This window comes from Oryzias melastigma, linkage group LG21, assembly GCF_002922805.2.
Source record: "Oryzias melastigma strain HK-1 linkage group LG21, ASM292280v2, whole genome shotgun sequence".
In the NCBI taxonomy this organism is placed as follows: Eukaryota; Metazoa; Chordata; class Actinopteri; order Beloniformes; family Adrianichthyidae; genus Oryzias; species Oryzias melastigma.
The window spans coordinates 20287056-20300279 of NC_050532.1; the positions used below are offsets into that span (position 1 = coordinate 20287056).

At 36.0% G+C, this 13224-nt stretch overlaps 1 protein-coding gene across 1 annotated transcript in view; it reads right to left on the reverse strand.

Annotated features, from left to right (window-relative positions):
- The window catches only part of gpc6b (glypican 6b), a 102400-nt gene that overhangs the window by 42714 nt on the left and 46462 nt on the right, over positions 1-13224 (reverse strand). The window contains exons 3-4 of the mRNA XM_024286706.2: positions 12246-12637; positions 4434-4599 (exon numbers count right to left, since the gene is read on the reverse strand). Coding sequence (XP_024142474.1) covers positions 4434-4599; positions 12246-12637 — 558 coding nt within the window. The remainder of the gene's footprint in view (positions 1-4433; positions 4600-12245; positions 12638-13224) is intronic.

Sequence of the window (13224 nt, forward strand, 5' to 3'; positions counted from 1 at the left end):
TTAGCACTGTACGGCTGGATAGCTTTGATATTTCCCGCCATTTTTCTTGCTCCTCTAAAGTTAGCTTGTAAGCTAGTGGGAGAGAGTGTTTTTTTAGAGCTGATATCCTATCATCCCTCTGTTTACAATGTTGGAGAAGACAATACAGGTATTTTGATTTTAGCAATAGCAAAAAAAAAGATAACTGTAATCAAAAGACTGCTGGGAAAGCTTGTACAACAGATCAAAAGATTATTGGAGTTGGGCTATGATGTTGCCTTTTATACTTTTTGCTTTAAATATATTGACTTTTTTTCCATTGCAATGCACCATAGTGCACTTTGTTTTTTATATATGGACATCTTGAATTTTTTTATTTATATTTTTGAATATCTTGAATACAAATATTCTACTAGTATTTTATTTTATTAGTAGGCCTTAATTAGCAAACATTGAGGCTTATTTATATAGTGAAATCTATTTTTTGTGAATATAAATTTATGTATTTGTATGCATGTATGGTTTGAAATATATTATTTTTTACTGCATTTATATGCTTTGAGGCTTTTGCCAAAAAAAAAAGAAAAAAAACAACTTTTATTGTTGTTTTTTTATCCTTTTTTTTTCCCCCCTTTTAACTGATCCAAAAATTAATTCAAACCGTGCCTCTAAGATCATAACTTGATCTGGACCGTGAGTGTTTTGATCCGTTGAACCCCTAAAATCGAGGTGGGATTACTCCGTGCCACCAGTTCCACCCACACCTGAAGTGCTCTAGTGACTACTGCTACTCTGCAGAAACTATGTCCTTTACAATGACACAGGATTTGAATGATCACAATTAATCACAATTAAAAGTCAAATGAAAATGTTTTTACAGTGGTTTGGAGTAGGACTTTAAAGTTTTACGTTATTCTGCAAAAGTTCTGGTAAAAAAAAAAAAAAAAAAAAAAGAGCCACAAAGCCATAATGATGCATTTCTTCTGTATTTGCTGCACAGAGGAACACAGTGGAGACTATAGTGCTCTAGTTTTACAAAACTGTAAAGATTTCTCAACTTACTCCTGCAATAATGCATCATGCGGATTTTTTTTCTTCAATACTGTGTCCAAATCATGACACGGAGTGGTTCACCAGAAGTCTGTACCCAGCCTCTAGTCCAATGACAAGTCTCACAAGTGCAAAGTCGTCTGAGCATTAGTGGAAATGACAGTACAGGAGTTGTTCTTGAGGCTAAAGGTATACGGGGTGAGCAGAGACAAAGAGAGAAGTGCAGTCTCTGGAGGAAGCTATGGGCTGCTGTTGACATGCTTGGACACAGCCAGAGCTGCTGGCTCTGATTAGATGAGAGTGAGCTCATAGAACTGCTCACACAATAGCTGCACATATTTGATACAGAAGGATGTAAACAAAACTGGTCTACAGTCGCCAAGGGGCTCATACATTTGTTGAAAAACTTGAAATGACCAAAATGTCTTCTAGACTAAAGGTAATAAGGTGGTGTAGAATCCCACACAAACTGTCTGTACAGACCTTTAGGGTCTGCTGCGTTGTAGGATCCTGATGTCTTTCCTACACTGCTAACAAGAACAAGTGACTCAGTAAGATCTGAGGAACAATGCAGGTGGGGTTGTGATATGGTGTGTGATCAAGGTGCACAGTTTAGATTACAAAGGGTTTGACAACCGTCCGACGCGTTTAGGCCTCCGCGCCGTGCGTTAATTTCTCATAACGCACACTTCGTCGGGTATTATCCCTTACTCATCTAATCTTGGACCATTTTGTTCTGTGCCAGTTATAGACCTAATTTGCCGCATATCTTTCAGCAAGTATTTGTTTTGTGAAGACTGCTTACAGACATTAAGTTGAATAGATTTTTTTCATTTTATGGGTAGAATATACATCTAAAGAGAATTTGTTTCAACTTTATCNTAAAAAAAAAAAAAAACACAAAAAAGTGAAAATTTCCAAATGCATTAATCATCTAGTGAAATCTATTAAAATCTCTTCTGTATCAATGTCATTAAACCTACATTTACAGCCATATACCACTGACAACTGTTCTCAGTCCCAAGGGAAACCATAAGTTCTGCAGCAGATGGTATGTTGCCACAGACACTTGATCTCTGCATCACCAAGTCAGTGAAGGGCAAGAAAGAAAACTGTACAGATTGCTAAATTTAAATAAAACCAACAAAGTTATTCTGAACCCCATCAAGTATTATTTACTTGAAAAAATATGATATATCTTGTAGAGGATCTAAGGAATAAAAATATAATGGTTAATTTAAAGAGTTTAAATACTTTATGATTTGGAAAAAAACAGTCCCTAGTATTTTTCATCGTCCTTAGCATTACTGTGAATTGGCAGATCAATAATCAGATGTATGTTTGCCAATTGTTTGAATCTTTGTTGGGACCTTTCTGGGTGGAGTTTGCATGTCTACATGTCTATGTAAAAAAATGCTCCAAATAATCCCTTACTTTATGTTCACATTGGTCTTGAAAAGGCACATTCAAGTGACGACAAAAAGTTTACGTAATAGCACATATATGTGCCCTATGGCAAGTGGAAGGGGTCATAAATCAACAGGAAGAGTAATATAAAGAACAGCGGATTAGCCATTCAAAATGCAGCTTTTTACGCACGTTGGAAAGTAGCACGTAAATCATGGCCGCATAAATCAGCATTTTTATCACACTCAAACTGTGCGTCCCAAACGCTGTTCTAACGTGTTCAAACCCGTACATCTAAAGCACTGTTTTGTTGTGTTATGGCCGACAAAAACGCTGTTGTGCTTGCATTAAATGTCTAAATGGCTTATCAGTCACTTCTGGTTGTCTATAAAAAGCAGCTTTTTAAGCCTATCGTGGGACAACACAAGATGGCGTAATTTATGTGCTACCTTTGAAACATGTGTAAACGTTGTGTTTTGGATGGCCAATACGCCATTCTTTACGCCGCTTTTCCTGGCGATTTATGACTCTCTTTGCTTGCCATACAACTGGGAATCTAATGTCTATGTGCTGCTATGGAAGTTTTTTAGTCCATTTTCAAGCTCTAGGTACAAAATTGGAGGCAATTGAATGCACCTTGAAAGTTAAACCAGGTGAATTTTGACCAATCAGTGACTTTTGAGTATCGTCATTTTTTTATTCAAGGAATTGAATGAAAATGAAGGAGAAATTAATAATTCTGGTTTGTGCTTGGCCAGACTTATATGGCGCCAAGTATTTAAAAAAAAAGGAATAAAGCTGTGACGGAAAAAGTATGGAGCAAGATTTGTGAGTTTTGCACCGCTTCAACATTCCTGCTGTAAGTACCTGCAGGTATCGGGTAGCAACAAACATTTGTGCCACATGCCCGGTGTGAATGCAGCCTTAGATGTGAATGTCAGTATGTCATCCTGTGACAGACTGGTGACTGGTCCAAGGTATACGCCACTTTCACCCAATAGTAATTAGGATAGGCTCCAGCAACCCAGAAAGGATTAAGCCGCTTTATTTAAAGGATAGATATCCTAATTGTAAAGAGCTGTGTAATCCTCTCTGATGTTCACCTGCTTTATAGCAACACTGTGCATTGAAACTTAATTTGACAGTTTAAAATAGCTTTCATAATCATATACCTGCCAGTATAGGAAAGAAAAATAGCTTTACAATAATCAAGTTGACTGTTTTCAGACCCCTGCTCATTTAGGCTTCAGTTTTTCCTAACTAAAGAGGTCTTCCTGGTTATATAGATTACCCATGCTTGGTCAAATGTTTAGAAAGTATCAAAAATAATGTTATTTCCATTTTGTGCTTCTCAGCTGACAAGTTTTGGTTAAGCTTGTTCTTATGAAGCTTGACATTCCTTGCAGGGCCGTTATCCCCTAGTACCAGTCACCATTTACCCCAGCAGGAGAGCAGAATCCCATGAATAAAATCTTTTCATGGATCAAGTCAGAAAGGAAGAAAAAATGAGCCAAAACAGAACTCAAGAAATAAGATGTTGTAAAGGCGAAATAACATCCAAATGCAGCACATGATAACATTTTTCCAACTGTGATTTATGAGAAACTTAATTGTATGTCATATTCTAAATAAAGAAGTGTTGCAGAAACAGGAACTAACTGGATATGTTTAAGAGTGTCTGTGCATAATCGGAAAAACTCTCCATCTGTGGCCAGTGACTTTTGTGCTTTAATTCAGATGAATGTAAAAAAATATATAAAACACTTTCCTTTTGCATAGAAATTGATCATGTTACAGCTGTTCGCTGATTACATTGTTTGATGTCAAACATAATCTTTGAAATCTGTGTTCAAGAATTTTAGCCAACTATTTAGTTTTCCAAGAGAATTTTGATTAAAGTGAGTAGAAATACAAAGAAAAACAATCACATACATGTGATGGGAAAGAAGAAACCAGATTGGTTGATGTGGAAATCATTAATGTTTAGTAAAACTCACCAATGTATTGGTTCCACTCTGGATTCAGATCCGCTTGATTGGCCAGGCAGCCCTTCATCACATTAAGGCAGTAGTTCTTGCAGGGTTTGACTGCTGGCATCCCCTGACAGAACGGGCAGTACAGCATTTTCGTCAGAGCCCGGAGACAAGCTGGAGTTCCATTTACCTGCAGGGGCGCAGAGTGTAACAGCAGTCGTCAGTGTGTGAGCCGCTCATACGAGATCTGAGGTTGATTTAATCGCAGATTTTAAAAAGGTACATTACATCAAGCATTTCTGGTGACTAAATATAAGATTTCTTTCAAATCACTGTTATGCAGGAGTATCCTAATCATTGAGTTATTTAAATATTTTATTGTTCAAGCAAAAAACCTTTGACTTTAGGTGCTGTGCAATTAAAAAAAAAAAGTGATAGTGCTGGTTCTCAGTCCGTGGAGTTTAACATCATGTATCGTCCTGCTAATGCTCAGCACATGTTGCACCCATGTGGTTCACAGATATTTAAATTTTTCATGCAGAGGTCACAAATTTCAATTTCACTTTATGATATATCAAAGGTTTAAGGTCCAAGGTAAGCTAGCACAAGAACCAGTGCTCAGTTCGTTCTTGGAGACACCACACATAACCAGTGTGTTTGTGGCTTTATTATTGGTGTCTTTTGCAACATATCAAGTGTTAAAAAGTAAAAAAATAAATGACTTTTCCCTTGCAGTGGTGGGTTCAATGTTAGCAATTTAAATAAATACATATTTATTTAGCTTCATTGGTTTAAGCATTCAACTTGTTTTTCTTCTATATACATTTTTTTCGTTATTTTCTCTTCTTTTTCCCTATTCTTCCTTATTTTTATAGTCCAACATAATATTTGTTATAATTCAACCAATTTTAACTATTTAGTAACCCCTCTTATTGATAAGGAAGAAGCTGTAGAAGTTTTCAAATGCTTCATTCCACACTTTGGTTTATTTAAATATAACTGGGAAAGGCTCTCAAGCAGAGCAGGCGAGCAGTTTTCCTTTTTTTATTACGAGCTGAATGATGAAGCATCAAAGCTCACACCATTTGCAAAATCAAAGAGAGAACATGTATAAATAATCCTCCACAGAGTTTACAGCTACAGGGTTTGCAAAGTATGCATTGGTCAGTAAAGAGCAACATTTGCTGACGCACTAAACAAAACGCCTTTTTCCACAGGAAACTTTTGCTTCTTTTTTAGTCACAGTAAGATGGAACTGTGAAGACTAGCTGTGGTACAAGGCCAGCATTTCTCACACATTCTTTCAGAAATAAAGAAATAATACTTGTCAATGTGTGAATTCAGTCATAAAGAAAAACAATTGAGAAAGATTTAGATTTGTTTTTAGAGAGAATCTAAACTTAAACTAAAAACTTTGGGTAGATTTTCAAAATATGATGTTGAGGAGGCTTTCATGGAGTAAACTCTCTAATGAAAGTTTCCAGTATATTGTTGAATCTTTGCCATGAAGGATTAATGCAGTTCTAAGGCAAGGGGGGTCCAACTCCATACTAGAAATAGGTACCTAATGAAGTGGCCACCGAGTGTATTTACATATATTTACAACCTTTTTGGTTCATAAGGAATTCAGACAAACTCTAAATGACATTTGTAACATTTCAAAATAGAAAAAATGGGGTATAACTGTTGCAGATTCAGGTTGGCATCCCTATTCACATCTCCACATGTCATCCAGCATCGAGTCAAGTGGATTCCAGAAAATAAATACTGATTAAGATCCCAAACTTGGATGAGAACAAGGCTGACATGCTGATAGCTGAAGATTGCCTCTTTGTTGTTGTTGCAGCTGCTTTGCAATCAGTCACTGTTTACTTTCATAGGTCACCATCACATTACAGTTGTCTAACACGTCTGTCTTTGTCTCACTGACGATTCCTGCAACACGAGGGCGTGAAGGTGTGACGACCCAGAGGTTGGTTTCTCTGTTCTGGCTGTGGTTTGTGTTCTGTTTCTGCAGAAAGAAAGGCCGAGGGAGGAGCTGCTGATCGCCGTGATGAGACCCGCATGTGGCAAACACACTGGATTTATCAGCGGCTGAGACATCAGAAACGAGCCGACACACATTCAGAGCTTCAGCTGATCTTTGTGATGATAACAAGAATTGTGCGGGAAGAGATGCAAAAGACAGACATGTTTGAGGAACATAGTTACAATTCCTAATTATGAATTTCTTCTAAGCAACATGTTAAAATTACGTTTTCTGTATAAAAGTTCACAATAATTTTGACAATACCAGATGATTGGTCTCATTTGAAGATTAGGGTTGACCTATTCTAATTTAATTCTAAATAATCTTCAATTATAAATTGCAAAAAAAATCTATGATTATCAGACATTTGTCATTTTGGGATATGCAGGATACTTTTTTCCTCCCTAAAATTACAGGAAGTAAACACCATATTCCATATAACCGGTCCTTAGGAGGAGGTATGGCATGAAAACGATCACCTATATGCTTTTTAGGGTTTCAAGGTTCTCTTTAAGTAGACAAGTTCATTGGGTTGATTCCATAAACATTTATAAATTCTCCAAGTGAAGTCATGAGACTCATTAGCACTCCATTCATGTCCAGATCTGCACACTTTGGACAAAGTCAACAGAGCTAAAACATACAGACCGAAGGGAAAGCCTCTGCCGGAGCTTCACTCTCCCGTGTATGACCCAATTCCATCTGTCATTCAGAAGCAACGCATGTGGACAAGACGGCGTCTTGTTTGAGACCAAACTGGTATATTGGCGTTTATGTAAATGCAGTCACAGTTTGAGTTAATTGGCCCCATACATGTGGACATATTCTAAAGAAACCTTCAAAACCCAAGGGCTTCATTATATTCCAGATCCAGCTCAAACATCAAAGATTTAAAAGTTAGAGATTTGTACCATAAATATTTATAGCAGCCTTGTGGTCAGTTACGTGTTCTCCACCACAAAGACGGATTTTGTAAGGAGAGAAAATGTATGGAGAGAAAATAGTATCATTGCCATTTGTGCATGCGTAATTGTTGATTTGTGCATAACTTTGGATTTGTGTGTGCATGATTCTTGATTTGAAACTCATACAATACATTTGTGCATAAGTAAAAAAAATATTAAATAAAAAAATACAATTGACACATAAACAAATAAAAAAACAGCTTAAAAAACTAACTACACACAAATCTTTAAAAACTACACACAAATTGCTCGTTACACAAAACCACATTTACACACAAATCTGATTTAAGACTCTTTTCATGTCTCCATGAAAAAACAGATTCATCCATAAGTGATAAAATGCTACTCAAATGCTTGGTCATCAGAGTTTTCTTTTCAGCAGCTTAGATTGTAAATATTATCTGTGGAAACTTGATATTTTCCCTCTATCTTAAACAAATATACTCAGTAATTATTATAAAAAACCCTAAATGTGCATTTTTAAAGCACCTTTTTGAAATTTGCAATTTTTGTACATGTGAATACACAGTTGCAAGTACACAAAGTTATGTACAAAATACATTGTATAAGATACAAATCTAGAATCACGCACAAACAAATCCAAAGTTATGCACAAATCAGGAATTACGCATGCACAAATAAAAAAAAATAAGCACACACAAATCCAAAGTTACGCCATGTTTGTGTGTAACTTTGGATTTGTGTGTGCCAAATTCTTTGATTTGTAACTCAAACAATACCTTTTGTGCATAACTTTGTGTACTTGCAATTGTGTATTCACAACAGAAAAATTACAAAATAAAAAACATGCTTTGAAAAGGCATATTTAGACTTTTTATATTAATTGTTGGGCATATTTGTTTAAGAAAGCAGGAAAATGCTAAGTTTTCGCCAGATATTATTCACAATCTAAGTTCAAATCGGCCAACAATGACCCAACATTCTAGCAGCATTTAAACGACTCATTTATACATGAATCTTGGAGATGTAAAAAGAGTCTCAAATCAGATTTGTGTGTTTTTGTGTGTGCATAACAGGTGATTTGTGCATACTTTTTAAAGATTTGTGTGTGTAGTTAGTTTTAAGCTGTTGTAATTTAAAATTGTACATTTTTTAATTTCTTTTTTATTTTGTAATTTTTGTACATGTGAATACACAATTGCATTGTATGGGTTACAAATCAAGCATTACGCATACACAAATTAGATACTATTTTCTCTCTATAATTGTGTACTTTTGAGTCAGAAACTGTAAATGGTAAATATCAAACACATGATTAGTCGTTCACTTTTCCCAAAAAAATAAATAACAGTAAAAAATTTCCCTCAACACTTATTTATTGCTTTTTTTTTAATTTCCAGTGATTTCCAGGTGTCATTTTTCTTTTGCTTCAATGCAGACTGTCTGTTTGACAGGTGTTTGTCATTTTAGTAAGTGGCAGTGATACTTCACACATCTGTCTACTTTTCATGCTTATTTTAGGATGAGCAGTCATCCCTGTGTGTTAGAATTTGTTTGGTTTCTATATTTGATCAAGTTTTTTTTTTTTTTTTGTTCCACTCTGATGCGTGTTAATCATTCACACCTGGCCTGAGTTTAATTATCACACCTGCTGCCTGTTTTCTCATCCTCTCTGTTATTATCTCCTGATATTCAGCTGCTATCTGCCAGGCTTTTACTTTAACACACGAGTTGTGTGAACTTCTAGTTTCCAATCAGAGGTCTAGCTTTTTGTTTGCCTTTTTATTTGTTTTGTTATTTTTTATTCTTAATGTTCCTGCTTTCTGTCTGAATTAAAAAAGAACCCTTTATGTCAAGCAAAAATACTGATACCTAAAAATAAAAAAACAGAATTCTGTATTATGAGAGTAGATGAATGCGTCTTAGACAAGCCCCCATGCAGCCCCTCCCTGCCTCTGAGGGCTTTCATGGTAGTTGACTCATGTGGTCACGACACCAAACTGTCTTAAAATGGTTAGTTGTGCCTCCGAAAGACCTTCACGGCCAATTTTACTGGATCATATTGAAAGGAAAAAAAAATGCTCTCACAGAAATGATTCTCATGCAAGGCCAATGAATGAGCAGAGGCTTTCATGTCACAAATTCATTACACTTAAACTAAAAGTATCCAAGCATCTGAACGCCCAAAAAACATTTTTTTTTTTGTTTTTTTTTCCCCAGAGCAAGTCAATGAGATGTCGAGACTGATTTATTAACAATTATAGTGAATATAAACATGATCAGCAAACGTCAATATTAAGATAATTATCAGCAGTGGGCTGGGAGCCGATATAACCATCTGTCGTGTGATGAGCGAGGTAGCAGCTTTTAGATCTGGCCCATGAGACGATAATATTATAGGAGCAGTCTGCTAAAATGTTAACACTTCAGACTTTACAGCAACGGCTAATGCAGAATTAAACCATCAACCACCTTCAGGACAAAGCTCACCTTTGTGTATGTTTTTTTTTATTTTTTTATATACAAGTGTTAACTCTGATATCCCAGAAGTGTAATATGTGTGCAAAAAAAAACACATAAACAGTAAGATGAGCAGAACTGTAAAAACTTTTATGTCTGCAATTTTACTCCAAGGAAACAAAGATGCTGACATAAAAAAGCAAACATTGTGTTTCTACACTTGAATTTATACCGTGGCAGAGGTGAATACTCGATTCTGATTGGCTGCTGGGTGTAGATAAATGCTTAAAAAAGAAGTTCCGGTCACATATATGTGAAGTTTTATAATGGTGACAAAAGTATTGTGCATCTGTAAGAAAAAAAATGTAACTGTAAAAAGAAATATGCCCTCTGAAGTAATAATAATTTTAAAAAAGGGTTGTATGTGTAATCAAACATTTGTGCGTCTGTAAAGTTTTGTAACTGTGGAAAAGAATTGTGCGTCTGTAGAAAAAATTTGTAACTGTAGCAATCTAAACGGGAAAAAACAAGAATAAAGCACTAAAGTCGAGGGAATATTTATTTCTTTTGTAAGTGGGATAATCCTCTGCGAAGTGTGCATTATCAGAAATGTACGCATGCCTGATCGTCCGACGCGAAATGGAAGACGGTTGCTTCACAAAGTGTAATTCATTAGCATTAATAATTATTAACGTGTTTTTTTTTGTTTTTTTTTTATAATCATTTAATACGCATTTACGTTGACAGTCCTGATTTACATACAAATATTAGTTTTGAAGCACCTACAAACTAGATAACTTGACTTCCTTCTATAATTTCTGCAAAACTTCCCAACTCAGACCCTTCTATCCAGAGCCAATAGTGAAATCTTAATCCATGCTTTTATAATGTCTAGATCAGACGTGTGTTAAGCACTTCTCTCTGGAGTGAAGAAAAACACGGGTAATCGGGTCCAGCTGGTCCAGAACGCGGCTACACGCCTTTTGACTAAAACCAGAAGAAGGGAGAATATTACACTCCCTGTCGATTTTAAGATTATTTTATTATTTATTTGTATACTTATTTATATTTACTATTTATTCAAAGTATCAGTAGATCCTCAAAATCAAATGAATTGGGACTTACTTTTGTAAAATCTATTAATATTAATAGGTTTATATTAAGTCTAACAATATTATTTATAAAGAGTTTTAATGACACTTTCACACAAGAAGTAATTGTTAACAACATATTTTTTAATAAATAAAAATGGAAGAAAATAAACCACAAACATGCTAATGACCCAAATAATTTACTGAGATTAAGTTTTTAATCTTCCAAAAAGGTTGTGTTTGTCACTGATTTCTTAATCTCTGCTCCTACACAAGCTTAACTGATCACTCGGCATACACCAGCAGCAATAAGCGTCACATTTAAAAGTACTGCAAAGCTGACACCGCTCTCAGGGTGTCCTTTTTCATTATGCTTACACTCGACCTGTCACGATGAGTTTATACCCGGGGGATCAAAGGGCTGCAGCCCCCGACACATGACCTGGATCTCACTGAAATGTCAAGAGGTGAAGCGGGGACATGCCAGCTCGTCCTGTAAGAAACACGGGAGTAACCCAGTAAACACGTACTAACAACACATCCTCTGTGACTGCTTACTAAATGAGCCAAGTCTGTATAATTGGTGTGAGGGAGGCTGCAGTGAAGACGTTTCTAATCTTCCCTGGCTGAGGTGTGGTGATGATGAATCAACGCGGGATTTGATGAAGGAGAACGGCATCCTCTGCTCCTTTTTGCTCCGCGTGTCTGATTGATGAAGGTTTCTGTATTTTCATTGGCTTCTGGTTACTTTGAAAAGAGGCTGCATAAATATTTATCACAGGGTTGATAATTGAATCAAACTGATTACATGAGACGCACAAGTGCAGAGTGGCTCTCAGTGAAGTGAATCTGTGCACATCTCAGCCTCCAAGATGCAAAACGGGAACAGCTTTGTTTTTTTTTTTTCAGAGTGTGACTAAATCCAAGCCTTTTGCTTTCGCTTTAATCCAACTTTCAACACGATCAGAGCTCTCCAAGAGCTGAGAGAGACACTCGAAGCTGCAGAAACATTACATTGCATCAAATAGAAAAACTACAGCTGTGGCGTGATTAATGGCTTGTGTATGCTGGGTGAACTAATACAAGTCAAGAGAGCAATAAACAGTGAGAAAAGTAATGTCTTTTCTCCTCTTTCATTGTCAGGGCACCAGAGCTGTGCACTTTTTATTAGATGGCGTCTAAATGAGCCACTGTGAACCCCAAATATCCAGACGACATGCACCCATAGACACAACATCAGTCATAGTCACATGGTGGAGTTTTTCATTGAAACACCTGAGGATTTGACACATTTATTCTGTTTATTTATTCAAAAAGTAAAATGTTTTACCTTTGATACTCTCTTCGCTACCTCCCGGCCAACATAGAGCCCCTGGACAAATGTGCGTGCAGCGATGAAAGCTCGGGTAACCTGAACCTTGAGTTTCTTGGGCACATCTCCAAAGGGCTTCAGCTGATCGGCGTACTTGATGATACACTCCAGATAGTCCTCTGTGATGACATACTGGGAGTTCAGCAGCATGAACATGCGCTCCAGAAGCTGCGACCAAAAGTCATTAAGCATCTCCTCCAGGTTAACGTTCCCTCCTGTGTAATAGCGCTTCAGCTCAGCAAACAGGTTGACGAAAACCTCGGCGTTCTGCATGTAAGGCTTGCCGTAAGTCCTCAAGAACATCTCATTGAGCGATCTCTCCGTGTTCTCTAGCAGCTCCAGGAAGAATTCTGAAGAAAAAAGAAGAAAAAAAATTGTAACGTGTCAATTATTCCTTTATTAAAAATATGTACGGTGGCCCTGAAGTACAAATGACAAAAAATTGACTGGTTTATACATTTTGAGCTCTAGAAATTAATTAAGTTTTCTGAAATATGTTATTTTTTGGAATTGTGTTTTGGATGTTATATATATATATATATATATATATATATTTTATTTCTAAAATGCAATGTTGTTTTGTTTCGTTTTTGTGATATTGTGATCTTTAAAATGCATTTCCATCAAGTGATTTGTTGGCATCTTCAGGGCCACTGTAGATATATATGGATAATCCTTGTATTTTTAAAAGAAAAACATTTATTTAACATTTAAAAATTATGTTTAAAGATTGTTCAAATGAAACAGAAACTCAAACACTTTTGTTGTTTTTTTTGGATACTTTAAGCCATTTTCAGAGTTAAATAAAGCAACAAACTCTTTTATACATGTTCAAAGGCAGCTTTTTATCTCTATTCAGAGCTTAAATTGTAAAATATAATTGCCAAAATCAATCTATATGGTGCATATAAATTATCCTACTGGTAAAGTACTGTTC